The sequence below is a fragment of the Sinocyclocheilus grahami genome, unplaced genomic scaffold (assembly GCF_001515645.1).
Source record: "Sinocyclocheilus grahami isolate Dianchi unplaced genomic scaffold, SAMN03320097.WGS_v1.1 scaffold517.1, whole genome shotgun sequence".
NCBI classification, from domain to species: Eukaryota; Metazoa; Chordata; class Actinopteri; order Cypriniformes; family Cyprinidae; genus Sinocyclocheilus; species Sinocyclocheilus grahami.
The window spans coordinates 1,272,937-1,300,436 of NW_015505696.1; the positions used below are offsets into that span (position 1 = coordinate 1,272,937).

Below are 27,500 nucleotides of genomic sequence, written 5' to 3' on the forward strand. Positions count from 1 at the left end.
CTCTCTCTCTCTCTCTTTCTGTCTGTCTCTCAGGAGGCCATCATCACCAGCCTGCTGCCTGAAACCACATATTCAGTGACTGTGGCGGCATACACCACTAAGGGAGATGGAGCACGCAGCAAAGCTAAAGTGGTGACCACAACAGGGGCTGGTGAGATTGTGTGTTTAAGGGTTCAATGAAAGAGTTTAAGTGCATTTAGAGGTAAAAAAAAAAAGTTAAACTGTAGTTTAAACCTTCAAACTCAAGCCCACGATGACCTCACAGTGACCTCCACTGTCACTGTAGCTGTATTTGTAGCTTTATACCCATTTCATCTTCTGAACAATCTGGCCGAAGTACTGCAAGTTAAATAGAAGTGGATATTAATTCACATCATTCTTCTTATAGGGTAGGAGAGGATTTATCCATGTAGTGCTTTACAAAATGAACTAGAGTGACCATATTGTCTTCCAAAATAAAATAAAACTGTACAATATTGGAAAACATTGACACTGCTCAACAGTATATGTATATATAAATATATAGATAAATGTAGATATAGATATACTGTATATGATTATATATTGCAATAATACTATTATTATATAATTTAAAAAAAAAAAAGTTTAGTACAGCTGTACAATTACAGGACTGTTTAATTCTTTATTTTCAAATGTTAACCCATCAAATATTTATTTTGACATTTTGCCTGCAAATAAATATATGTGCTGCTGTTTTCAGAGCTAAGTGCACCACTATGTTCATCATGTACACGTGTGCAGCTCATGATATGCCGTCTCAGAGCAGATTGATTCTCAGTAAATTAACAAAACCACTGTGAAACTCTTAAAAAGGATTATGAGCTACATGCATGTAAATGAACTCACTATTGCTATTGTTGTATCGCAACCATTTTGCAAAATGGGTTTTTTCTTTGGTGTAGCCCTATACCAAAATGCCATAGTTACTGAAATCAAATTACATTAAAGGGACAGTTCACCCAAAAATGGAAATTCTGTCAGCATTTATTCACTCTCAAGTTGGTCCAAACCTGTACGCATTTCTTTCTTCTGCTAAACACAAAAGAAGATATTTTGAAGAAAATTGGCTAACCAAATAGTTTCTGGTCCCTATTGACTTTCATACTATGGAAAAAATATATATATTGTAGAATCAATGGGGACCAAAACCTGTTTGAGTGTTTTTTGGTGAACTATGCCTTTAACTCAGTATTATCCCTGTCACTGGTAGTTCCTGGCAAGCCCACCATGATCATTAGCACCACCATCGGGAACACAGCTCTGATCCAGTGGCAGCCGCCGAAAGAGATGGTGGGCGAACTGATGGGTTACAGACTACGCTATAAGCGTGAAGAAGAGGAGACTTACAGCACCCGTGACTTCAGACGCGCCGATGACCACTTCACCGTCACTGGCCTGCACAAGGGTGCCACCTACATCTTCAAGCTCTGCGCCAAGAACCGCGCGGGAAATGGAGAGGAGTACAGTAAAGAGATCAGCACCCCAGAAGATGTCCCCAGCAGTTACCCACAAAACCTCAGAGTGGTGGGCCTGACAACCACCACCACCAAACTGGCCTGGGACCCTCCGCCTCTGCCTGAGAGGAACGGGAAGATCATACGTTACGTGGTGGTGTACCGTGACATCAACAGCCATCAGAACCACACCAACGATACCGCCGAGATGCAAATGACCATCCAGGGTCTGCAGCCGGACACCACCTATGACATCAGGGTGACGGCGTTCACGGGTAAAGGAGGGGGTCCAATCAGCCCCAGCATCCAGAGCAGAACCATGTCTACATCCATGCCTGGTGAGTTTTTAAAGAGCTCTGAATGACAACTATTTTCATGATCTGTTCTTGAACGTCTGCATTCATCCATCAATGTTGATGAAACGGCACTAAAATACTCTTGCATTGCAATTCAGAAGTGATGAGGCACCATTATTGAATTTATAACATCATAACGAAATTATGTTTTATTTGAGCTGTGAGTTTGAGTTGAATTGTGCAATCTGAACTGAATGTGATGAGAGTAAAAAGAAGGAAGACATCTTTTATTGCGACATGCTCACTGGTTAAAATGATTGCACATAGTCTGATTCAGGAATAAATCATTCTAATGATCGGTTTTTAATGCATCAGTCAGAAAAGACTCACTAATCAGTTGTGAAGTAGCTGCTTCTAAAGTTCTAAAGGAATCGTTAATGGAATCATTAAGGAAGCAAAATTGGAATTCAAATCAAAACTGATCTCAAAGCTGTATTTACCAGAGAAAATCTTTATTGCTCTGATGTTGCTCTTGCAAATCTCAGGAGAGTTAAAGATTTAATGGAGGGCTTATTTATGTTTTAAGAATCAACTTTGATTCAGATATTTGTGCTTTAAATTCATTTGATATAATTAGGATATTCACAGATTGCTGTCAAATAGGAAGAATTCAACATGAAGTATATGAGACATTAAGAGCTCTTAAAGTGCTACGTAGTGTTATTTTAACATTATTGATATACTATTATATTTTGTGTTTATCATTTGAATTAGTTTTTTTATATATTTTCTGTTTTCATTTCATTTTTTTTTCAATTCTAGTGAAAATTTTAAGTAATTTTGTTCTGTTTTGACATTTTATTCGTTTTTACTGTTTTTAATTACGTTTTTGCTTAGTTTTTAGTTTTATTTATTTTAGTACATCAACTTAAATTAAACAAAAAAAATAAACGTTGCTTTGGCAGCTATCTGCTATAAAAATTATGTTATTTTATTATTTTATTTTATTTCAGTGTTCATGTTTAAGCAATGTTTTGTTTTTGTTTTTTTTAATGATTTTAGTTTTAGTTAACAATAATAGCCCTGGCTCTTGAGGGTTTTCTCTCAGAATAAAAATCAGAGAACTGGGAGGTTTAAGAAATAAATATCTCTATTTGATTTCTATTTAATCTCACTGTTGCTTGGAAAACCAACTGAGACATTAAAGAGATCTCATTTGTGGTTTTTCTTGGCTAATGATTTGGTCCAATGAGATTTCCCAGTGCAGTGTGATAAAAATAGAGCCTAGCAACTGAATACATGTCCGATGCGTGACTCTGGACAGTCACAGCTGTTTCGACAAAATCTTGAATTATCTTGGACAAGATTCAGTGTGTTCAATGGTCATGAATAACATTAAGTTCCGTCCAAAATTCAGTTTCAATCGAAATGTTTTACAATATAGATGTAAAGTGTGCATTGAAAAGCACTCACACTGAGCAGATGGTTGGAGAGGAAGCAGACGTGCAGTTTGTGAACTGCAGTCACTGCAATCTCCACATACGGCCCATCTTCTGATAGAAAGATGAAGGTTTTGTTCACCCTCATGTCGTTCCCAAACTTGTCTGATTTTCTTTCTTTCTTCCATGGATCATATGGAGTACCTTTTTGTTAAGTTTGGAGCTCAACAGTATCCGTTCCCATTTATTTTCATTTCATATTCCTTTTGTGTTCCATGGAAGAACGTAATGCAGGATTAGAACTAGGCCTGGTTTTTTAATTTTTTTTATTTAATTGTATCATTTTTCAGGTTTGCTTGGCTCCAGTGTGAATGTAAAGTGGATTAATATTATGGATGAACAAAAATAAAAATATTTTATCTTTTAAAATATTATTTTCAAAGCATTAAAGAGAAATGTACGGGGCTACTTGGGTTTCCAAATAAAATATAAATAATGTATTAAGCTTAGCTCATACTGTAAGTAACATTAGCAAAACAGACAATTAAATCATTAATTGCAATTATATCTTAATTATATAAACTATCCCTTTAAATATGTCTGCTGAGATGGTGTCATCATTTCTCTGCATTCTGACTTCTCATCTTCCTTATAGCATAAGCCACATGCAGATAACAGATAGTTGGCTTTGATTTTTCATGTGTGGTTTGAGATGAAGATGTATGTACAGCATGTTAATCAGTGCAGTCTCTTTACACAGCATTGCGGTTCCTCTGTGTAAATACATCTGTGACATATGCAGTAATTTTATTCTCACCTCCTCTGCAGAGTTCACTAAAAACTTTGGTGTGAAAGCTGTGATGAAGACCTCTGTCCTGCTCACGTGGGAGGTGCCAGAAACCTACAAGTCCCAAGTGCCTTTCAAGGTGAGATGCTGCAGTCATGAAGCAGAAGCGCAGTGTAAAATGAATCTCATTGTGTGACTGAGTTAACCTGTGCGCCCCCTGCTGCCAGATCCTGTATAACCAGCAGAGCGTCGAGGTACAGGGCGACCTGAAGAGGAAGTTGATCACGCGCCTGCAGCCGGACACGGATTACTCCTTTGTGCTGATGAGCCGTGGGAACAGCGCCGGCGGACTGCAGCAGCAGGTCTCTATCCGCACCGCCCCGGACCTGTTCACCACCAAATCAGCCCTTCACAAACAAGACCCAGAGGAGGGCGGCAAACTCACCATCACTCTGCCCAAAATACACAACAGCGCCCTCGTCAGGTCAGTCAGAGAAACGCTGTAATCTTGTGCAGCCAGCAGTTCTTCACTGGTCATGTTAGTGTTGTCATCATTATTGATCTTGCCACCTATATGGATAGCATAGCTTCCAACAGCACTGCAAGAACTCTAGTTCAGAGTGAAGCGCGGCACTGTGTTAATTTACACGTGAGCAGCTCATGATCCTGTGTTTTCAGCTTGGTTCATAGTAAAAGCTGCTGCACGAGCTTCATCTCTGCTGAGCTGTTAAATTGGCTTGCTGATAACGTGCATTTGAAAATGCAACACACACCAACCATCTTCCTAAATTTGTAATGGGAATCATTTATAAATCAACAACAGAGAAAAAGGTGTCAACAAAAGAGAAGCTTAAAGGTCACTACCAAAAAAAAAACAGTTTTTTGTTTGTTTGTTTTTTTGCTTTTTTTTTAATTGAAGCAAAATTATACTAAAATAAAATACAATTACTCTAATCAGTATTAGTAGTATATATTAAATTCTCATTTTTTGTTTTACAGTACATACTATGTCAATAGAAATATGTTACTTTATTAATTTGTTTAATTTTTACATTTCTTATTTTTCATTGTTATTATTATTATTATTATTGTATAGTCATATAGAATGGGGGATATCTGAGTGAAGAGTAGCAGAGAGTTTCAGTACAGTATGTGACATTTCTTGGCTTTGAATAAATAAATAAGATAAAGAAAATGTCACAAAAAACACTTTGTTCTACTAAAATACATTACAACTCTGCACTCTGACCATTTCAAGTTTCACCACATATAGTTTATTGTTCTGTAGTGCTATTAACAACATGATACATTACGTTGTAGCTGCTCTGATTATGACTGATATGTATTTTACCTGTTATTAAATCTGCAAAACAAATTTTGCTGCGGCTGTACATGTCGAGACGAGTGATTCCCCAGGTTTCCATTTCGTCTTGTTGCTGAGTTGTTTGTGTCCTCGGCATTTTTCATTCAGCTTCTTTTATTCATATAGTTGACAGATCTGTTGTTGCTGTTGTTGTTTTCGCTTCATTTGGCATGCAAAAAAACAAAAAACTAAACAAAAAAAACCTTTCCAAACATTGTTGAAATGTCTCTTTATTTTCCCCCAGTGGGAATAGTTTTCCCCTATAAAAACAATGTTTTCTGTATCAATGGTTTGCATTGCATGACTTGGATCAATAAAAACTGAGAGTACATTACTGTACTGTACATTGCTTGTGGGCTACATTAAGTGCTTTGACACTAAACAGAGGAAAAAAACACAAAACTATTGTTTTCTTTTTCAATGATTGACGTTTTATGTCAAAGCAACCATAATCATTACTGTTCATCTATTGCAGCACCGTTAGCACTGCTATTCCTCACCCTTTATCTTAAAATAGCTCATGTGTTGTCTCTCAGGCGATGTTTGCTGGACTCTCAGAGTTCTGCCAGCGCACGTAGACAAGAATCCTGTTCCTCTCTGGGCAGATATTGGACCGTTGTGTTTTAGCGAGACTGAGGCTGAAGGCTAATACTCAAACACTTCCCATCGCAGCTCACAGGAGCGCCTCACACAGGTTTAGTTCACTGCAGCGAGCTGGATTTGGTGTAATGCGGAGCAGTCTGAGGATCAGCCCGCAGGATCGGTTCTGACCAAAGACAGCTCAGAAATCCTTTAATTAGAAACTACCAGACATTTTTCTTCATCAAAGCCAAAGCGAGGTTGTTAACGGCAGTTACATCAGACGTTACAGGCATCACACGTATCAAACAATGCTCTTGCTCAGGCCGGCATGAGAGCGTGGGAATTACTCAGCCGTTAATTGGGTTTCAAGTGTTTGTTTCAGTCACCGAATGAGCCACAGGCTGCACGACTGTCACAGATTCATTTAGGAATGCAATCAGTGGTGTAATGCCCAACCAGACGGTTTCATCACAAACAAACCTGCTGAACCTGTGATAAAGCGCAGCTAGAAAGGTTTGTGAACTCCATCAGAGATGAAGAGGGTCATGATTTTCATTATCACGATCTCAGTGTTGTGTGAAACAGGTGTAACTCATGAACAGCGTTATTTGTGTCGTGCAGCGATGTACTGAGTGTGACAGTACTGAATAAATAGTATAAAGATATTCGTAATGCCTTATAATACACATTGTGTATATCCTACCATTTAAAAGTTTGGGGTCAGTACGATTTTTTAAAACACTTTTAGTCAGTGCGAATGCATTTATTTGATCAAAAGTGACAGACATTTATAGTGTTAAAAAACATTTCTATTTAAGATAAATTATCTTATTTTAAACTTTCTATTCATCAAAGAATGCAGTAAAAAATGTAGCATGGTTTCCACAAAAATATGAAGCAGCACATCTGATTTCAGCAATGATAATAATTTAGAAATCAGCATATTAGAATGATTTCTGAAGGATCATGTGACACTGAAGAGTAATGATGCTGAAACTGCAGCTTTTATCACAGGAATAAATACAATTGTACAATATATTTACATAGAAAACAGTTATTTTAAATGGTAATAATATTTCACAATATTACAGATTTTACTGTCATTTTCACCAAATAAATGCAGCCTTGGTGAGCAGAAGAGGCTTCTTTCAAAAACGGTAAAAAAAATCTTACTGACCCCAAACTTGTGTGCATGGTAAGAAAGACCTCAGAGAAAAATGTATCATATTGTTAATGACTTGTTTGTTTGTTTTCCTCTTAGTTGGTTTTATATAGTGGTGGTGCCAGTTACTACATCCACTCTACGCCGTTGGGAAAACCCGGAGGATATGGATCTGGATGAGGTGAGTTTGTGTTTGTGATGATCACGTAAAAAAAGCAAACACACATTCTGTTACCTTATTTATGTTATGAACATACATCAGTATGATGCAACTACTTTGTTGTTCCACTCGTTATTTTTCATCTGTTTTTAGCGTCTCAGTTCTTCTGCATCTGTGCATCAGCTGTTGAGACACAGGCACTTTGAGGGCTCTTAAAAAGCTTCTCTTGGCGTTTTTGCATTTTTGTTATTACTACTGAGCTTTCGGGCTCCAACACATTTCTGCTTTCTCATGAGTTTGCTTGCTCTCAATAAACTAACGTCTGCAAAATAGGGGAAACTTTTCAGGTGCTGCCTACTGAATATCAAAACACAGCGGCACTGTAAAAGTCACAATGGTGTCACCAGCATTTTGAAACAGCCCATTTTCACGCAGCCGTTCTCCCCCGAGTTACCCCTTATTTATGAGCGTTGCCGAGTCAAATGAGAGCTGTGTTATTGGATCGCGTGTTGTGCTGGTGTTTATCACTGTGCTGATGTTATACTCGCTGCAGTCCTCGTTCTCTCTGCTGCTAGAATCCATTTGTTCAGCTGCAATCCTACAACCTTGGATTTGAGTCAGTCTCCAACAAATGTGCTTTACTAAAGTGAAATAAACTGAGGTCTGTCGGTTATTATGGTTGTGGAGAGAAAGAAATGAGAGGAAGAGTGAGGGATGGAGATACAGAGGAAGTGGTCTATAAAGAGACAGATACAGGTACTGGAGACAGTGTGTGTGTCATTTTGAATTAATGATGCCTGTGACTGAAGCACCTGAGGCTGGTATCTATCTGACCTCTGGGTCACAGTCCAGCTGTTTCATGGACTGAAAGTACCAATCAGCAGTTCAGCACAGACCTTGAGGACTGCTGGAAAATATATTAATATATTGTTCAAAAGTTTGAGGGTTGGTAAAATTGTTTAATGTTTATGAAAGGAGTCTCTTCTCCTCACTAAGGCTGGCTTCATTTGATCAAAAATACAGTAAAATCAGTAATAATGTAAAATAGTATTACAATGTAAAATAACTGTTTTCTATGTGAATATATTTTAAAATGTCATTTATTCATGTGATGCAAAGCTGAATTTTCAGCATCATTACTCTTCAGTGTCACATGATCCTTCAGAAATCATAATAATTTTCTGATTTGCTGCTCAAGAAACATTTATTATTATTTATATAATGTTGAAAACAGTTGAGCTGCTTCGTATTTTTGTGGAAACCGTGATACATTTTTTCAAGATTCTTTGATTAATAGAAAGTTCAAAAGAACAGCATTTTTTTTTAAAAATCTAAATATTTTTATAACATTATAAATGTCTGTACTGTCACTTTTAACCAATTTAATGCATCCTTAAAAGGTAGTGTACGTGTATGTGCGTGTGTGCGTGTGTGTGTGTGTGTGTGTGCACCTTATATATCTTGTGTATGTTATTGTATATGTTTTTCCCAGTGTATTGAGATCATTTTACTGATGTGCTTCATGTGAGGTGTTCTCTGTGCTTTATCAGCTTTTGGGGAGTAATGGAGACTCAGGTGTGAGGAAGAGAAGGAGGAGACAAACTCAGGACTTCCTGCGACCTTACATCGCTGCCAAGCTGGAGTTTCTTCCAGAAACCTTCGTGTTAGGAGACGAGAAAACCTACAAAGGCTTCTATAACAAACCTCTACCTGGACAGCAGCAGTATCGCACATTTATAATGGCGGCACTGAAAGACCGGGACTCGGTGAGCCATACACACACACACACACACATACATATACTGGTTTCCATTTTTTTGTGGGGACATTCCATAGACAAAATGTTTTATATATTGTACAAGCTATTTTCTGTCCCCTTACCCTAACCCTATTCCTAAACCTACCTCTCATACAAAACTATCTGCTGTTTTAGATTTTCAAAAACTTCATTCTGTATGATTTATAAGATGGTTTCCTCATGGGGACCAAAACAAAATGTCCCCACAAGGTCAAAATTTACTGGTATTACTATACTAGTGGGCACGTTTGGTCCCCATAACGTAGGGAATGTATTTAGTGTGACCCAGGGTAATAATAGTAATACTAAATAATACTAAAATAATAAATAATACTAAAACTAAAGGCAACACTTCTCATTTAGTTTAACTTTATGTACTAAAATAACTAAACTGAAACTGAAGTAAAGATAATATAAACTAAATAGGCATTTGAAAAAAAAAAAACTGAAAAATAATACAAATGACACACATCAGAATTACTTAATCTGTAAATAAAATTAAAATGGGAAATCTAAAAAAATGTAAATAATAATTCAAAATATTAAAAACTATAATAATACACTGCAAAATATGATTTTCTTACTTTGTATTTTTGTTTTCCATTACAAACATTTAAATATTTGTAAATCAAGAAACATTTACTTGAGAAGATATTAAGTTTTGTTTTCTGAAAAATGTTTCAAAATTAAGTGAGTTTTTTCTTAAAATGAGAAAATATCTTCTAATGACACAAGAAAAATCATCTTGTTTTCCCTTTAAATTAAGATGATTTTTCTTACCCTATTGGCAATTGGCAGATATTTCTTATTTTAAGCAAAAAGGTTTTTTTCTTTTCTTTTTTTGTCAGAAAACAAGACCTAATATCTTAAGTCATTTTGCTTTTCAAGTAAATGTATCTTGAGTACGAAAATCATTTTTTGCATTTCAGTGATTCTAAAACACTGATCTGACCAAAAGTATAATCAGCCTGATTTTTCATTCTCAAATCTTAAATTTAAATCCTCAAAAAGAAAGAATGAAAGGAGAGGATCAGAGAAGAAAAAAAGAGGAGAGGATGAGAGGGTCTTGTGAAAGGACAGTCTGCGGTGGGCTGGTAAACAGACTAGCGAGTGTGAAATTGGATGAAAAAGGTCGATTGCAAAACAACCGTAGCACTTAAAGAAAAACAGATTAGAGGAGGAGGAGATGAAAGAAAGATAGAGAAGGAGACATCGCATGAAGGACTGTGGCAGATCAGCAGAGAGTGTGACGGCGGAGGAGAGAGAGATGCTATCATTAATGCTGGAGAGACCTGAGCATTACAGATGAAGAGATGGACGAGAGGTGAAGGAGGAATCAAAACACACATGAATATGCATCAGTAAATAGTGGCTGCATGGAGTCAGTCAGAGATGCATTTCTCACGCTGTGGGATGCGCTTCCATCTGAGGTAGTGCCGATTAAATTGATCACTATGAAAGTTTCCCACTGACAGATTCCCACAGTGCTTTTAGACGCTTCCTCACTCTGCTGTCACGCCGGCGCTCATCCTGTTGCAGAGAGAGACAGAGGTGATGATCATAATTTCATCATTAATTCATGTCAGATTGTGAATTAATTTTAAAGAGATAGTTGTTTAAAAATGAAAACTCTGTCATCATTTACTCACCATCATGCACAGCAAAGAATTATTTTTAGTACTTATGATATTGTCTTATTTTCTGAAAAAAAAAGAAAAAAGTTCATGCTAAAAACAAGATCTGTCTGTAGGGTCAAAAAATAAACTTAATTCAAAGGGAAAACAATTATTTCTCAGTGCACTGGCATATTTTTATTGTTTTAAGCATAAAATCACTACATTTTGATTTTTTATTTATTTATTTTTTTTCAGGAAACAAGACTTAAAGGGGTCATATGATGATTTTTCCTTTCTCTTTGGAGTGTTACAAGCTCTTGGTGCATAAAGAAGATCTGTAAAGTTGCAAAGACTAAAGTCTCAAATCCAAAGAGATATTCTTTATAAAAGTTAAGAGTCAGCCACGCCTACTTAAAACGGCTCGTTCTAACACGCCCCCACATGTCTATGTCACGATGTGGGAAGATTTGCATTACACCGCCCAAATGTTCACGCAAAGAAACGCGGTGTAAATTTTATTCTCGCTGTAGTATTGTTGTTGCTGCCGCCATGTCGTGAAGATGCTGTGTGTTTCGTTGTGAAAGCGAAACTACTTTGTTTGGTCTTCCAAAAGAGGACGATATCTGCTTCGTCATGCCTAGAGCTGATCTGTGCTGGTCGCTGAGGAAATACATCAACTTCACGCTGTGGATCGCCGGATCGGCTTTCACCGTGGACGAAGCGGAGTCCAGCCCGGGGTCGTCACATGCGGTTGCCGCAAGCCCTCCGGGCGCTCCTTCATCGAATCTGCCGGCCGCGCCGTTCTCAAGCCTGCCCGCCGCCGGTCACTCTAGCCTGCCGTGTGTGACGCTGTGTTTCATTGTGAAAGTGAAACTACTTTGTTTGGTCTTCCAAAAGAGGACACAATTAGAAGTCATTTTTGGGTGAACTGTGGGTTTGTGCGCTGAGACTCCTCTGAGACTCTGTGTTTGTGCTGCACTACTGTAAATGAGTTCTGGGCAGTGATGGTTTCTGTGGTTCCTGGTGTCGCTTCCGGAGGGAATGCAGAAGGTGTAGCACTGATGGGATTTAGTTGATGATACATATCCTTTGCTTCTCAGCGGGATGGAAGAGGTTACCCCTCCCTCAGCCCTTTCTCTCTCTCTCTCACACTCCCTCTATCTTCCTGTTTCCATCCCTCTATCTCCTGCACCGCGCTGTGCTGTCTAAAAGGTGTTATTAAGACGATTAGTTGCCAGCGTTTGTGGAAGGAGCCTGACTTCTGTGCAACTTTGAAGATGTGAAGGTTTCCTTCTGCTCTGCCCAAACACCCATCAATAGATTTTCAGTTTGTATGTGATCACTGAACGTCATAAAACATCACATTGAGGCTGACAGTGACAGTGTTGACACGCATATTGACTGTCTCATAAAAAACAAATTTTTACCTACAAAATTTTTACCTGCAACCTTTAACATTTTTATAGGAGATGGCATAGACAACACCAAAGACAAAATCTATTTTTGCTTGATCTCTGTCACATCCTCTAACTATAGAGCCTGTATGATGCATTACAATAATGTTCATAGTATCATTTTAAGGTGACCTATTATGCCCCTTTTTGTGACCTCGGCATCCTGGCCAAATTTGCCCATTGGCCTCTGATCATCATGGCCTCCTAACAATCCCCATATCTACTGATTGGCTTCATTGCTCTATCTCCTCTCCACCAATAAGCTGGTGTGTGCGGTGGGCGTTCTGGCGCACTATGGTTGCCATCACATCATCCAGGTGGATGCTGCACACTGGTGGTATATGAGGAGATACCCCTGACAATGTAAAGTGCTTTTAGTGCCTAGAAAAGCGCTATATAAATGTAATTAATTATTATTATTATTATTTACAATATGTAAAATAAGTTTCTGATGTCTCCAAAGTGTGTATGCCAAGTTTTAGCTCAAAATACCCCACAGATAATTTTTTATAGCTTGTTGAAATTGTCACTTTTAGAGTATGAACCAAAACACAGCATTTTTGTGTTTGTCCCTTTAAATGCAAATGAGCCGGTGCTCCCACCTCCCTTTTCAGCAGAGGGAGGAGCTTCAAGAGCTCATGCTACGGCATCAGACAACATGGTAGCTTTAGCAACATTAGCCTTACAGAGAGCTCTTTTGGAAAACAAAATATGATGCATTTGTGAGGCAGTCCGGCGTAAAATGATTAGCACAAACATATAGGACTTTTCATTTTTTTCTGCGACATTTCCTTCAAAACTGAAATTTAACCACCGTGTCCTTAGCAGTCTATGGAGACTCCTATGTTCGTTGGTGCATCCCAAAAAACTACACTTGTAATGCCTCTTTGGCGCTGAGCAGCTACAGCAAGAAAACCGTAATGGCGGACTGCTGCTTCTCTCTCAGGGCTGTGTCTATGCTAATAGGGTAGAGATTGTCACAAATGGGCAGGACTTTACCTAGTATGATGTCATTAGGGAGAAATCTGGAACCGCTCGTTACAAAAAAAAATGAGTGGGTGGATTTTTACCATTATAGACTGTTTGTTTTCACACACTGTGGCCAGACAACTGTGTTCAAACACCTTATAAAAGTGATTTTTGCATAAAAGGTCACCTTTAAGTATTCACTTTCTAGTTTTATAGACATATATCTAATTATATAGGCATATATAATGTATGTCCACTTGTTCATATGTATGAATTTCTTTACAAAACTATTATTTATTTATTCATTCATGCAGGCATGCTTAAATAGGTGAGTTTTGACCAGATGATAAAGGAAAAGCATTGTTTAAAGTTGTTTAAGAGTCTTCTGATGACCTGAGTAAACTAAGCTGGAATCTAAACAAAGAGATTAGAAGAACTAAAGTTTAAGAGAGTTTTAATTTATTTATTACAGGATTTCCCAAACATGGATTTGTGAGTTGATGAAAACCTAACAATTTATTAAATCATAAAATGTCAAATTGAAGAAAAAGAAATGTTGACATTTACTTAAATGCACTTATAAACACTTATTAAAAAAAGATAATCATTTAAAAAAATATATTAATGCAATTACTGAAATATTAAATAAAAAATTAATATCTGAGGTCAAAGTATTCACAAAAAAGTTTGAGAATCCCTGAATTAAGTATCTAAAGAAAGTGTTTAAAAGAACCAACATTTCGGAGAGTTTTCATTTACAGAGTTTCCCAAACTGCGATTCATGAGAACCGAACAATTAAATTAAAAAAAATAATGTAAATAATAATAGTAATAATAATGATTATGTAAACATTTACTTAAATACACTTACTAAAAAAAGACAAACATTAAAATATAAAGATATATATTTTATGTTTACTTGCATGTCATGTGACCATTAACTGACCTCAGAGAACCGTGAACTTGCAAATGTGTTTTTAAATTATTGAAATATTAAATTAAAAATAAATATAACAAAAAGTTTGAATGTATTTTATTACTGCATAATTCCCTTAATTCTGTTTGTACTGTATTATGTCATAGTTTTGATGACTTTAATGTGGAAATGTGGAAAGTAGTCCTAATAAAGAATGTGTGTTTTGATCTTTTGAGTAATTCTTCTCTTTTCTCCATGCTCTCTTTCTTTCTGTATCATAAGATGTTCACGGTGAGCCCTTACTCTGATCCCATGATGGTGAAGCTCCACAGCGGGATGTCCCATCATGTTGAGGACCCAGAGATGCTGTGGGTGATGGGACCAGTGCTGGCCGTCGTCCTCATCATCATCATCGTCATCACCATCCTGCTCTTCAAGAGGTACTATTACTTTACTGAAAAATACAATCAGTCATCCAGCACTGAGATTGTTTGTATTGCATTCTGCTTTAGTGACCATATTTTCTTTTTCGCCGTGCGTAGCAAACTAGAGTTTACTGTACTTCCTCCTGTCAGGTATAAATAGCCAGTCTCTCTCAGAGACACTGCTGACTCAGTGTAAGAGCAGAAAATCAAAAATCTTATTTTAGTATGACAGTCAGCAGTTTACTTTTTTCTTAGAATACTCTTTTTCTGAACACTTGGACAGAACTTTATTGATAAAATAATGGTAGTATATTTTTTAACTAGACTGCAGAAATAATATTTGATTGCACACCTAACAAAAATCTGATCTCCCCAAATTACATCAAAGTCACAAAATCCCCAAATCCATTTGGCCTTATTGAAGAGTGCAGGACAATCAAATGCCTAGAGTTCAAGTTAGATGTCTATTGAGTGAAAAGAAAACTCATTTTGCAAATGTCAGCTCGAATTGGAGCTCATTAGTAGCAATGGCATTTCCACATTTCTGACAAATTCACCCTACACGCACCGCCTGTGCCGTTTTCTTCCTGTGACATTTTCTCTTTTCTTCCCTCTACTTTTCCATTTCTTTCCGTGGGATGCAGCAAACAGGAGAGGTGGGTATTGAGCGGCTCTCTTTGATCTGATAATAAACGCTTGTTTGTGTTTGGTGTTTAATGAGAGGCAATTGAAGAGTTTAATTGAACTCAGATTAGTGCTACTGCTCTCTAACACATACTAACACACAGGAAATATCAGTAACACTTTACAGTAAGGTGCTATTAGTTAACGTCTCGGTTACGTACGTAGGGAACGGAGACTCCGGGTCTCACTTGAGAGCCCCAATCACCTCTGAGCATTACAAGAAACGGCCAATGACAATTGGCGAGTAGAATTTGCATGCCAAGCCACTCCCCATACATACGGGTATATAAGATGGCGGCGTGCATCCACTCATTCAGGTTTGTGCAGAGGAGCCGAGAAAGCATCCCGCCATTCAGCACAGTTCACGGTTGTAGCATGAGGGATGTATGTCTCCGTTCCCTCCTTCAGGAAACAAGAGTTACATACATAACTGAGATGTTCCCTTTCAGTCAGTCACATTCAATGTTATGTCGATACTGACGTTAGAGGTCCCTATGAAAAGTGCCACAACCAGAATTGTGTTACGAAAATTGAAGGAGCAGGTGCTTACAAGTAAGCGTGTCTGGACAGATGTACCTCAATCTGTAACCTGCCCAACACCCCAAAAGCCAGATCACATAACAAGTATATAAGCTTACCAAAAAAGGGTTGTTCTGACATTCTCACAATACTAGATTTCAGCAACCGTTGGGGTGCGGAGACACATTCAAATAGGAATGTGAATAGTGAGACTGGTCACAGCACAGCCAAACAAACTGTCGGACCCCAGTTCAGGGGAACACAACAGGGACTGACAGTAAACAAACTGTCTAGGGAAAACACGAGTTTACCAAGGGAAACTGTATCATGGAAGAACATACAGGATTACCAAGGGAATTTCATGTATGGCATTAAATCCAGTAAAAGGGGGTGACTAATGGCGTGCAACCCAAATACTGGATGCAGTTACAGACTCCTCCGCTAAGTCTGAATGCCACAGGGTGTTGGAGGAATCAACCAGGATTCACCAGATGAGGAACGTACTGAAAGAAGATAAACACACATGTCCTAACCAGAGGAATGGTGCTGCAAGCAAGACACCAAGCCAGACCTCCTGCAAATTACCTGTTTATACCCAACACATGGGAGGAAACTGGCTCCACCCGGAGATATTAGACTCTCATGAAGGTATTAGGTGTTGCCCAGCCCGCAACTCTGCAGATATCTGCTAGAGAGGACCAGTACACCAACACCCAGGAGGACACAACACTCCGAGTGGAATGAGCTCTCACCCCCAGGGAGCACGGTTCGCCTTGTGCCTGGTACACCAAAGCGATGGCATCCACTAGCCATTGGGCCAACCTCTGCTTGGAGACAGCCTTCTCCTTATGCTGTCCTCCAAAGCAAAAAAGAACTTCTCAGAGCATCTCAAGCTCTGGGTGAATTCCACGTAAATGTGCAAAGTGCGAACGGGACACAGCAACACAAGGGCTGGATCTGCCTCCTCCAAGGGCTGCACTTTCAAGTTCACCACCTGGTCCCGAAAGGGAGTGGTGGGAACTTTGGGCACATAATCGGGCCAGGACCTTAAAATGGCATGAAAATCAGCCGGCCCAAACTCAAGGGACGATTCGTTGATAGAAAATGCCTGCAGGTCCCCAACCCTCTTGATAGATGTGAGCACGACCAGGAGCGCTGTCTTAAATGACAGGAATTTGACATCAAGCGGCTCAAAGGAGGCTCCCCGTAGTCCTGCCAGGACCACAGAGAGATCCCAAGAGGGAGCTAGGCATGCCTTACAGGAACTTGATGATCAGGTCATGCTTCCCGAAGGATCTTCCCTCCACTGCATCGTGATGTCCTGCAATGGCAGTGACATACACTTTCAAAGTGGATGGGGACAGGAAGGAAAGCACAACGCTGACCGGCATCCCTCAGTGAGAGCAACACCAGTCAATGAACAGACTGCTTTTAGTGCCTAGAAAAGCGCTATATAAATGTAATTAATTATTATTATTATTATTTACAATATGTAAAATAAGTTTCTGATGTCTCCAAAGTGTGTATGCCAAGTTTTAGCTCAAAATACCCCACAGATAATTTTTTATAGCTTGTTGAAATTGTCACTTTTAGAGTATGAACCAAAACACAGCATTTTTGTGTTTGTCCCTTTAAATGCAAATGAGCCGGTGCTCCCACCTCCCTTTTCAGCAGAGGGAGGAGCTTCAAGAGCTCATGCTACGGCATCAGACAACATGGTAGCTTTAGCAACATTAGCCTTACAGAGAGCTCTTTTGGAAAACAAAATATGATGCATTTGTGAGGCAGTCCGGCGTAAAATGATTAGCACAAACATATAGGACTTTTCATTTTTTTCTGCGACATTTCCTTCAAAACTGAAATTTAACCACCGTGTCCTTAGCAGTCTATGGAGACTCCTATGTTCGTTGGTGCATCCCAAAAAACTACACTTGTAATGCCTCTTTGGCGCTGAGCAGCTACAGCAAGAAAACCGTAATGGCGGACTGCTGCTTCTCTCTCAGGGCTGTGTCTATGCTAATAGGGTAGAGATTGTCACAAATGGGCAGGACTTTACCTAGTATGATGTCATTAGGGAGAAATCTGGAACCGCTCGTTACAAAAAAAAATGAGTGGGTGGATTTTTACCATTATAGACTGTTTGTTTTCACACACTGTGGCCAGACAACTGTGTTCAAACACCTTATAAAAGTGATTTTTGCATAAAAGGTCACCTTTAAGTATTCACTTTCTAGTTTTATAGACATATATCTAATTATATAGGCATATATAATGTATGTCCACTTGTTCATATGTATGAATTTCTTTACAAAACTATTATTTATTTATTCATTCATGCAGGCATGCTTAAATAGGTGAGTTTTGACCAGATGATAAAGGAAAAGCATTGTTTAAAGTTGTTTAAGAGTCTTCTGATGACCTGAGTAAACTAAGCTGGAATCTAAACAAAGAGATTAGAAGAACTAAAGTTTAAGAGAGTTTTAATTTATTTATTACAGGATTTCCCAAACATGGATTTGTGAGTTGATGAAAACCTAACAATTTATTAAATCATAAAATGTCAAATTGAAGAAAAAGAAATGTTGACATTTACTTAAATGCACTTATAAACACTTATTAAAAAAAGATAATCATTTAAAAAAATATATTAATGCAATTACTGAAATATTAAATAAAAAATTAATATCTGAGGTCAAAGTATTCACAAAAAAGTTTGAGAATCCCTGAATTAAGTATCTAAAGAAAGTGTTTAAAAGAACCAACATTTCGGAGAGTTTTCATTTACAGAGTTTCCCAAACTGCGATTCATGAGAACCGAACAATTAAATTAAAAAAAATAATGTAAATAATAATAGTAATAATAATGATTATGTAAACATTTACTTAAATACACTTACTAAAAAAAGACAAACATTAAAATATAAAGATATATATTTTATGTTTACTTGCATGTCATGTGACCATTAACTGACCTCAGAGAACCGTGAACTTGCAAATGTGTTTTTAAATTATTGAAATATTAAATTAAAAATAAATATAACAAAAAGTTTGAATGTATTTTATTACTGCATAATTCCCTTAATTCTGTTTGTACTGTATTATGTCATAGTTTTGATGACTTTAATGTGGAAATGTGGAAAGTAGTCCTAATAAAGAATGTGTGTTTTGATCTTTTGAGTAATTCTTCTCTTTTCTCCATGCTCTCTTTCTTTCTGTATCATAAGATGTTCACGGTGAGCCCTTACTCTGATCCCATGATGGTGAAGCTCCACAGCGGGATGTCCCATCATGTTGAGGACCCAGAGATGCTGTGGGTGATGGGACCAGTGCTGGCCGTCGTCCTCATCATCATCATCGTCATCACCATCCTGCTCTTCAAGAGGTACTATTACTTTACTGAAAAATACAATCAGTCATCCAGCACTGAGATTGTTTGTATTGCATTCTGCTTTAGTGACCATATTTTCTTTTTCGCCGTGCGTAGCAAACTAGAGTTTACTGTACTTCCTCCTGTCAGGTATAAATAGCCAGTCTCTCTCAGAGACACTGCTGACTCAGTGTAAGAGCAGAAAATCAAAAATCTTATTTTAGTATGACAGTCAGCAGTTTACTTTTTTCTTAGAATACTCTTTTTCTGAACACTTGGACAGAACTTTATTGATAAAATAATGGTAGTATATTTTTTAACTAGACTGCAGAAATAATATTTGATTGCACACCTAACAAAAATCTGATCTCCCCAAATTACATCAAAGTCACAAAATCCCCAAATCCATTTGGCCTTATTGAAGAGTGCAGGACAATCAAATGCCTAGAGTTCAAGTTAGATGTCTATTGAGTGAAAAGAAAACTCATTTTGCAAATGTCAGCTCGAATTGGAGCTCATTAGTAGCAATGGCATTTCCACATTTCTGACAAATTCACCCTACACGCACCGCCTGTGCCGTTTTCTTCCTGTGACATTTTCTCTTTTCTTCCCTCTACTTTTCCATTTCTTTCCGTGGGATGCAGCAAACAGGAGAGGTGGGTATTGAGCGGCTCTCTTTGATCTGATAATAAACGCTTGTTTGTGTTTGGTGTTTAATGAGAGGCAATTGAAGAGTTTAATTGAACTCAGATTAGTGCTACTGCTCTCTAACACATACTAACACACAGGAAATATCAGTAACACTTTACAGTAAGGTGCTATTAGTTAACGTCTCGGTTACGTACGTAGGGAACGGAGACTCCGGGTCTCACTTGAGAGCCCCAATCACCTCTGAGCATTACAAGAAACGGCCAATGACAATTGGCGAGTAGAATTTGCATGCCAAGCCACTCCCCATACATACGGGTATATAAGATGGCGGCGTGCATCCACTCATTCAGGTTTGTGCAGAGGAGCCGAGAAAGCATCCCGCCATTCAGCACAGTTCACGGTTGTAGCATGAGGGATGTATGTCTCCGTTCCCTCCTTCAGGAAACAAGAGTTACATACATAACTGAGATGTTCCCTTTCAGTCAGTCACATTCAATGTTATGTCGATACTGACGTTAGAGGTCCCTATGAAAAGTGCCACAACCAGAATTGTGTTACGAAAATTGAAGGAGCAGGTGCTTACAAGTAAGCGTGTCTGGACAGATGTACCTCAATCTGTAACCTGCCCAACACCCCAAAAGCCAGATCACATAACAAGTATATAAGCTTACCAAAAAAGGGTTGTTCTGACATTCTCACAATACTAGATTTCAGCAACCGTTGGGGTGCGGAGACACATTCAAATAGGAATGTGAATAGTGAGACTGGTCACAGCACAGCCAAACAAACTGTCGGACCCCAGTTCAGGGGAACACAACAGGGACTGACAGTAAACAAACTGTCTAGGGAAAACACGAGTTTACCAAGGGAAACTGTATCATGGAAGAACATACAGGATTACCAAGGGAATTTCATGTATGGCATTAAATCCAGTAAAAGGGGGTGACTAATGGCGTGCAACCCAAATACTGGATGCAGTTACAGACTCCTCCGCTAAGTCTGAATGCCACAGGGTGTTGGAGGAATCAACCAGGATTCACCAGATGAGGAACGTACTGAAAGAAGATAAACACACATGTCCTAACCAGAGGAATGGTGCTGCAAGCAAGACACCAAGCCAGACCTCCTGCAAATTACCTGTTTATACCCAACACATGGGAGGAAACTGGCTCCACCCGGAGATATTAGACTCTCATGAAGGTATTAGGTGTTGCCCAGCCCGCAACTCTGCAGATATCTGCTAGAGAGGACCAGTACACCAACACCCAGGAGGACACAACACTCCGAGTGGAATGAGCTCTCACCCCCAGGGAGCACGGTTCGCCTTGTGCCTGGTACACCAAAGCGATGGCATCCACTAGCCATTGGGCCAACCTCTGCTTGGAGACAGCCTTCTCCTTATGCTGTCCTCCAAAGCAAAAAAGAACTTCTCAGAGCATCTCAAGCTCTGGGTGAATTCCACGTAAATGTGCAAAGTGCGAACGGGACACAGCAACACAAGGGCTGGATCTGCCTCCTCCAAGGGCTGCACTTTCAAGTTCACCACCTGGTCCCGAAAGGGAGTGGTGGGAACTTTGGGCACATAATCGGGCCAGGACCTTAAAATGGCATGAAAATCAGCCGGCCCAAACTCAAGGGACGATTCGTTGATAGAAAATGCCTGCAGGTCCCCAACCCTCTTGATAGATGTGAGCACGACCAGGAGCGCTGTCTTAAATGACAGGAATTTGACATCAAGCGGCTCAAAGGAGGCTCCCCGTAGTCCTGCCAGGACCACAGAGAGATCCCAAGAGGGAGCTAGGCATGCCTTACAGGAACTTGATGATCAGGTCATGCTTCCCGAAGGATCTTCCCTCCACTGCATCGTGATGTCCTGCAATGGCAGTGACATACACTTTCAAAGTGGATGGGGACAGGAAGGAAAGCACAACGCTGACCGGCATCCCTCAGTGAGAGCAACACCAGTCAATGAACAGACCCCAATTCGGAGCATAGGCCTGCCTGGTAGAGGGGGCCCTAGCCTGAGTGATAGTATCTATCACAGCCTGTGAGAGGCCTGAGAGGTCTCCCGCGTCCCGTCCAGAAGCCAAACATGCAGGTTCCGCAGATTGGGACATGGGTGCCAAATAGTGTCCTGCCCCTAAGAAAGAAGGTCCCTCCTCAGGAGGATTCTCCAAGGCGGGGATGTTGCAAGGAGCGTGAGATCAGAAAACCAGGTCTGGGTGGGCCAATACAGCGCAACCAACAGGACCTGCTCCACCTTACTTTAAAGTGTTACAGAAGTATCTTACATATTTACACATTCTTCTGATCTCTGTGTTTTTACTCTCATATCTGATGTCATTTCCTGTCTGCACAGGAAGCGGTCCTCTCCCTCGGCTAAAGATGAGCATTCAGCTGGAGTTAAAGATCACTTACTGGCCCACTCCTCTGACCCGGTGGAAATGAGGAGGCTCAACTACCAAACACAAGGTACGTCATGATGGATCCTTTCCATGGACTTCTGTTGTTTTAACACCGAGCTATTGAGTTACAAACCGCTCATCACATTTATAAACACACAAAGCTGTGTTTGAAAGCAATGTGGTTTTCTTTGCCTGTTGAGGGGCTATTCTTGAAAACTTGAGCTGCTCATTCGAAGCACATGAGATACAAGACTCAGGTAACTTACGTTGGTGTTTACTGTAGCATTTTTACAGTGTTTTTCTGTAAAAATAAATAAATAAATAATAGGGATAATCATTGACACGCGAGCAATAGTGAAAACTGCATAACGACGTACATAACGACGAGGTAATCATTCCTCATAGTCACACAGCCTGTTAGGAGCTGTAAATAATATTAAAGTATAGAATTAACCTGCGCTAGTCAACAGATGCACATGGCTCCGACAAACCATTCATGCGACTGCTGCGCATAAGAGGTGCTTCAGATCAATGCTGCGCTGTGCTTTCGCATAGGTTAAGTCAGTTTAGCCTCAGTCACGCTACGCGATTGAGTGCTTGACAGTTTACCGTTTATTCTGCATTTGTTGCTCTAAGCAATAAATTAATTACCGCTATAAATGCTGGCTATTTATAAGTCTGAATACATAGTTCTCAACATTCCACACACAAATTACTATGGCGTTGTTGTGTGGACAACAACATTCACACACATACAGTCGTGTTCATTAGGGTCACACTGTAAATCTGTTACTCAAAGTCTAATTTAAACATTAAAATAAACGCACTTTTAAGATTTTGAAAAGTTCTGAAAAAATACTTCAGAAGTTCTAAGGTAACATGCTCCTAACATAAGGAAATACAGCACCCACAAAGATTGGGGAAAATAGTCCATTTTTAATGCTATTGAACTATTTTATGCATACTTTTCTGTACTGACTGTACTATCATGGGCATTTCTTTACACCTGTCCATCATATTTGAATATGCATTTTGAGATCCTTAAAAGATGCATGCGATACTTCCTCAGAATGAGGTCTGAAGCATCATGATACTGCACACCTTTTGTAACGGTGCTTCTGTGATACCTTAAAATGCTCACTAGGTTTTGCAACAGAGTTTCTTTAGGAAACGGATGAGTTTGGGGTTGTTTGGATGTAGACCTCAGAAAGAGAGACAGAACTGCTCACTGGATTTATGGACGTCAGGTTCAGCTGGAGCTTCGGTGTGAAGACAAAACATTATTCACAGAGCCACACTGTCAGGTGAAGGACACACTAAGGAGCAGAACCTGCCAGCTAATCTCAAACAACACGCACACACACACCGTAGCATCAGATCGTATTGCTTCATTCGGTTCAGACTGAGCTTTGAAGTTGATGGATAGAATTAAACAGGATGATTCACTCTTTCTCACTTTCAATCCATATTTTGCACTTCTCCCTCTGTCTCTTTCTATTTTTCTCTCTTTCTCTCTCTCTTTCAGGGTACATTTCTGAATGCTCAGACATTTTGCTGACTTCAATAAGAATCTGCGAGAATCTAAGAATTTTGCTTCAGTTGCAAAGTGACTCATGTTCTTATGTCAGATTGTTGGGCTACAAGCGCACGCTCGACTGATGCGCAATCTTTCTCGTGGCGAAACTGGGAGAAATATTCATGTCAAATTCCCTGCCATGGAAATTGATTTTCCTTGCTTGCAAATCTTCAAATGAAGAACCAGACTACCAGTACTGTTGTTGTTTACTTGTGAAAGTTCAGAATTTGTGTTTCAAAAAGCTTTAGGACACTTTGAAAATGTAAAAATGGCTTACCTCACAGATAAAGAGTGTTTGTTGTGTAGATGCATGTTTGACGTTTCAGGCAAACTGCGTTTGAAAAGGCATCCGTGACGTGCAAACTATATTCCAGAACCTCATTCATACTTTGGGCCATGTCATAATAACAGTGAATAATGTGACACACAAAGTGCAATTTAAACATCCTCTTGTGTTTTGACATGCTGAAATCCAAACAGTCCTTGATTTCTGAAACAAAAGCTTTAATGTGAACTAAAGAAAGACAAAGGGCCCTATCATGGACGCAAGTGTTTTTTGCTAGTTTCAGCCCCGATGCAGTTGTCATTTTCACATCCTGCGCCACGTTGTTTAAATAGCAAATACATTTGCGCCCATTTGTGCGTCCCATGGGTGTGCTGGTCTGAAAACGAGGTGTGTTCAGGCGCATTGTTGGCGCGTTGCTATCTTGAGGCAACTGGAATAGACTGCAATATTTTTTTTGTTAATTAAAGAGCGAGTTAATAATATGTGCCTATAGGCGGGTGAACAACACGCGTACACTCTGCTTATTACAAACACAGGGACGTGCAGCAGCGCACAAACATGCCAAATATTAAAAATGAAAGGATTACATTGTAAAAGATTATTATTGTGCACCGTAGATGGTCTGCTCACATGCTTTAACCTCGCTTTAATGCTTTAACCTCCTCTCTGGAGAAGCATTCAGTCTTTGCTCTTGCAAATTCTGCCATGGCGCGAGCGCAACTGGCCTTTAAAGGGAATGGGAGATGAGATTCTGATTGGTTTATTGCACGTTACGCCCAAAACACACCCATGACTCATTAGGAGAATAGGTACAATCCTTTTGGACCATGCGCCCGGCGCGCCGACCGTTTTTCCCGTCGTTAAACTAGCAACAGTTGATTCGGACACACCCTAAGTGCACTTGCACTGTGCGCTTTAGACCATGTGCTTAGATTGTTAAAATATGGCCCAAAGTGCCTTTCATACATTAGATTTCAGTGCTTCATTCTTTAGAAGGTTGATGTAGAAATTGACCTTATTTACATTACTGTTCAAGGGTCAATGCATTCTTTTAAAGAAATGTATACTTTTATTCAGCAACAATGCATTAAACTCATCAAAAGTGACAGTAAAGGAATTTATAATGTTGCAAAAGGTTTCTGTTTCCACTAAATGCTGTTCTTTTGAATTTTTTATTCATCAAAGGATCCTGAAAATAAAATGCATCATGGTTTCCACAAAAATATTAAGCAGCTATTTTCAACATTGATAATAATCAGAAATGTTTATTGAGCAGCAAGATATATTCAAATACCAAACAGATATTTTGAATTGTAAAAATATTTTACAGTATTACAATTTTTTACTTGACTTTTGATCAAATAAATGCAGCCTAGGTGAGTAATTTCTTTCAAAATCATTAAAAATCCCAAATTCATGAACTGTAGTGTATTTTTTTAAATATATGTATATATGTATGGATTTATATTGGAACTTCTGAAACTACTTGGTTGCTGAAACTAATGCAACCAAGTTTAATGTGATGGGGGAAAAATAATATTAACCAGTAATTTCTCAGCCAACTTCTTAATCTAATCAAAACGCCCCACCCTACATTATTTCTGTCATGACAACTCTCTAAGAGTTTAGCATGGTAATATACATGTTAATGTTAATGTGTTTGGTCTTGGTGGGAAAGATCTGCTACGCTGCTGCTGCTGCAGAGCAAGTACAGAGACTTGCTACTGCCAGTACATCCACAGACATGCTGTTGTGAGCATGTAGGAAATACTGCTGCTGCACATATAACATATATGAAATAACCCCCATATATAAAATACATGAAATTATACAGGTGGAGCTGGGGAAGGTGGAGGGTTTCTGAAGCGTGCTGCAACTGCTACAGCAAGCACTAGCCAAGTATTTGAATGTTGAGCAGCAAGCTCATTGGCCCATTGGTGAATAATGATGTGATTATATCAGATTGAGTTAGAATCTGCACAGTCTATTTTGTTTCAATCAAAATTATGTCATATTACGGAAGTTAAATATGTTGGGGAAACAGTTTCATGTTGTCTTCTTCCTCTCATGGGTGTTTCTCTTGCTCTTTCTGCACATACTCTTTCCTCTTCCTCTCTCTTCTGTAAGTGACATATATCACAGTCCCTCCTCATCTTCTTTCTGCAGGTTCCAGTGCCTCCAGCTGCCCCACTACTTCAAGTTAGTTTCACTCTTGCTTTCCTGTGTGAACTTTCACTACCTTCATCTCTATGCTCCTCCTCCCTGTCCATCAAGACCAAAGCCACGCCGCCTCCACCACTTTGGCTGCTCTGAGTTAAAGCTTCACCATCTCTCACGTCCTTTCCACAGGCTGTCCGTCTCAAACACCTCAGTTGAGCAGATGTGGGATGGGAGGGAAAACAATCTGTGTTATTTAACATGTACTCAGGTTGTAGTCCTTCTGTGTAAAATGCCGGTGTCATTTACTTGCCATTTTGATTGTACAGGACAGCTTACGCCACCTTGCTATTGACTCGGAAGCGGTTCATATTTCAGCCAATGAGCATGTCCGTTCACTGCTTACATCACTGCCACTGGTCTTAGCACATAGCATGGTGCAAAAATAGTTTTTTCTCTTTTGCCTTCTATTTTTCTCATGCTTTGGGTTGTTTTCATGTGTGCCCATCTTCCAAAAGCCTAAAAACTGTGTGGATCAAAGTGTGTTTGTTCCTCAGTTCAGCCAACCAAAACCAAACAGGCCAATACAAATCTCTGCTATCAGTTCATCCTCTCTTTCTCCCTGCAGGAATGCGGGAACACCCTCCAATTTCTGTCTGTGCTTTGGCTGACCACATCGAGCGGCTGAAAGCCAATGACGGCCTACACTTCTCACAGGAATATGAGGTAACTCTTCCCAAGTCACGTCAGAGTGTCCGTCTAAACAACTTTGAGGAGAATTGTTCTCCCTCTCTACCTTCTGTTGAAACCACCGAGGGATAATTGCTCGACGTCCTGCAAACATCAGCAATTTACATACAAATGTCTACTAAGTTAAATCAGGACAATAAGGGGAGGAGAAAGCTGGAAAACACTTGTGCTTCTTCCAGCCTACATCTGCATGTGTGGAATATGTAAATTGTAGAACAGAACAATGAAGATAAGAGTGAAGAAGTTTCCTCTAACAGTGAGGAAACAGTGGATTTATTATGGCTGTACATTTAAAGCAGATCAGTTATAAATAGAGCTCCAAACTGCAGTTATGGTGAAGCCTAAGCACATTCTTAGTTTAATTGTGCTAATCATATCACTAACTATTCATTTCAAAAGTTTGCTGTCAGTAATAAATGAATATTTTATTCTGCAAGAATGCATTCAATTGTTCAAAAGTGACAGTAAAGACATTTGTTAATGTTACAAATATTACTATTTTAAATAAATACTGTTCTTTTGAACTTTTTATTCATCAAAGAATCCTGAAAAAAATTTATCACGGTTTCCACAAAAATATTCGGCAGCACAACTGTTTTCAACATTGATAATAATGAGAAATGTTTCTCGAGCAGCAAATCAGCATATTAGAATGATTTACTG

At 39.1% G+C, this 27,500-nt stretch overlaps 1 protein-coding gene across 1 annotated transcript in view; it reads left to right on the plus strand.

The window, feature by feature from the left end:
• LOC107554866 (receptor-type tyrosine-protein phosphatase F-like) overlaps nt 1–27,500 on the plus strand; it is a 90,650-nt gene that overhangs the window by 45,435 nt on the left and 17,715 nt on the right. The window contains exons 9-17 of the mRNA XM_016237504.1: nt 34–151; nt 1,232–1,813; nt 4,039–4,136; nt 4,225–4,481; nt 7,204–7,285; nt 8,815–9,030; nt 14,300–14,457; nt 22,023–22,135; nt 26,716–26,813. Coding sequence (XP_016092990.1) covers nt 34–151; nt 1,232–1,813; nt 4,039–4,136; nt 4,225–4,481; nt 7,204–7,285; nt 8,815–9,030; nt 14,300–14,457; nt 22,023–22,135; nt 26,716–26,813 — 1,722 coding nt within the window. The remainder of the gene's footprint in view (nt 1–33; nt 152–1,231; nt 1,814–4,038; nt 4,137–4,224; nt 4,482–7,203; nt 7,286–8,814; nt 9,031–14,299; nt 14,458–22,022; nt 22,136–26,715; nt 26,814–27,500) is intronic.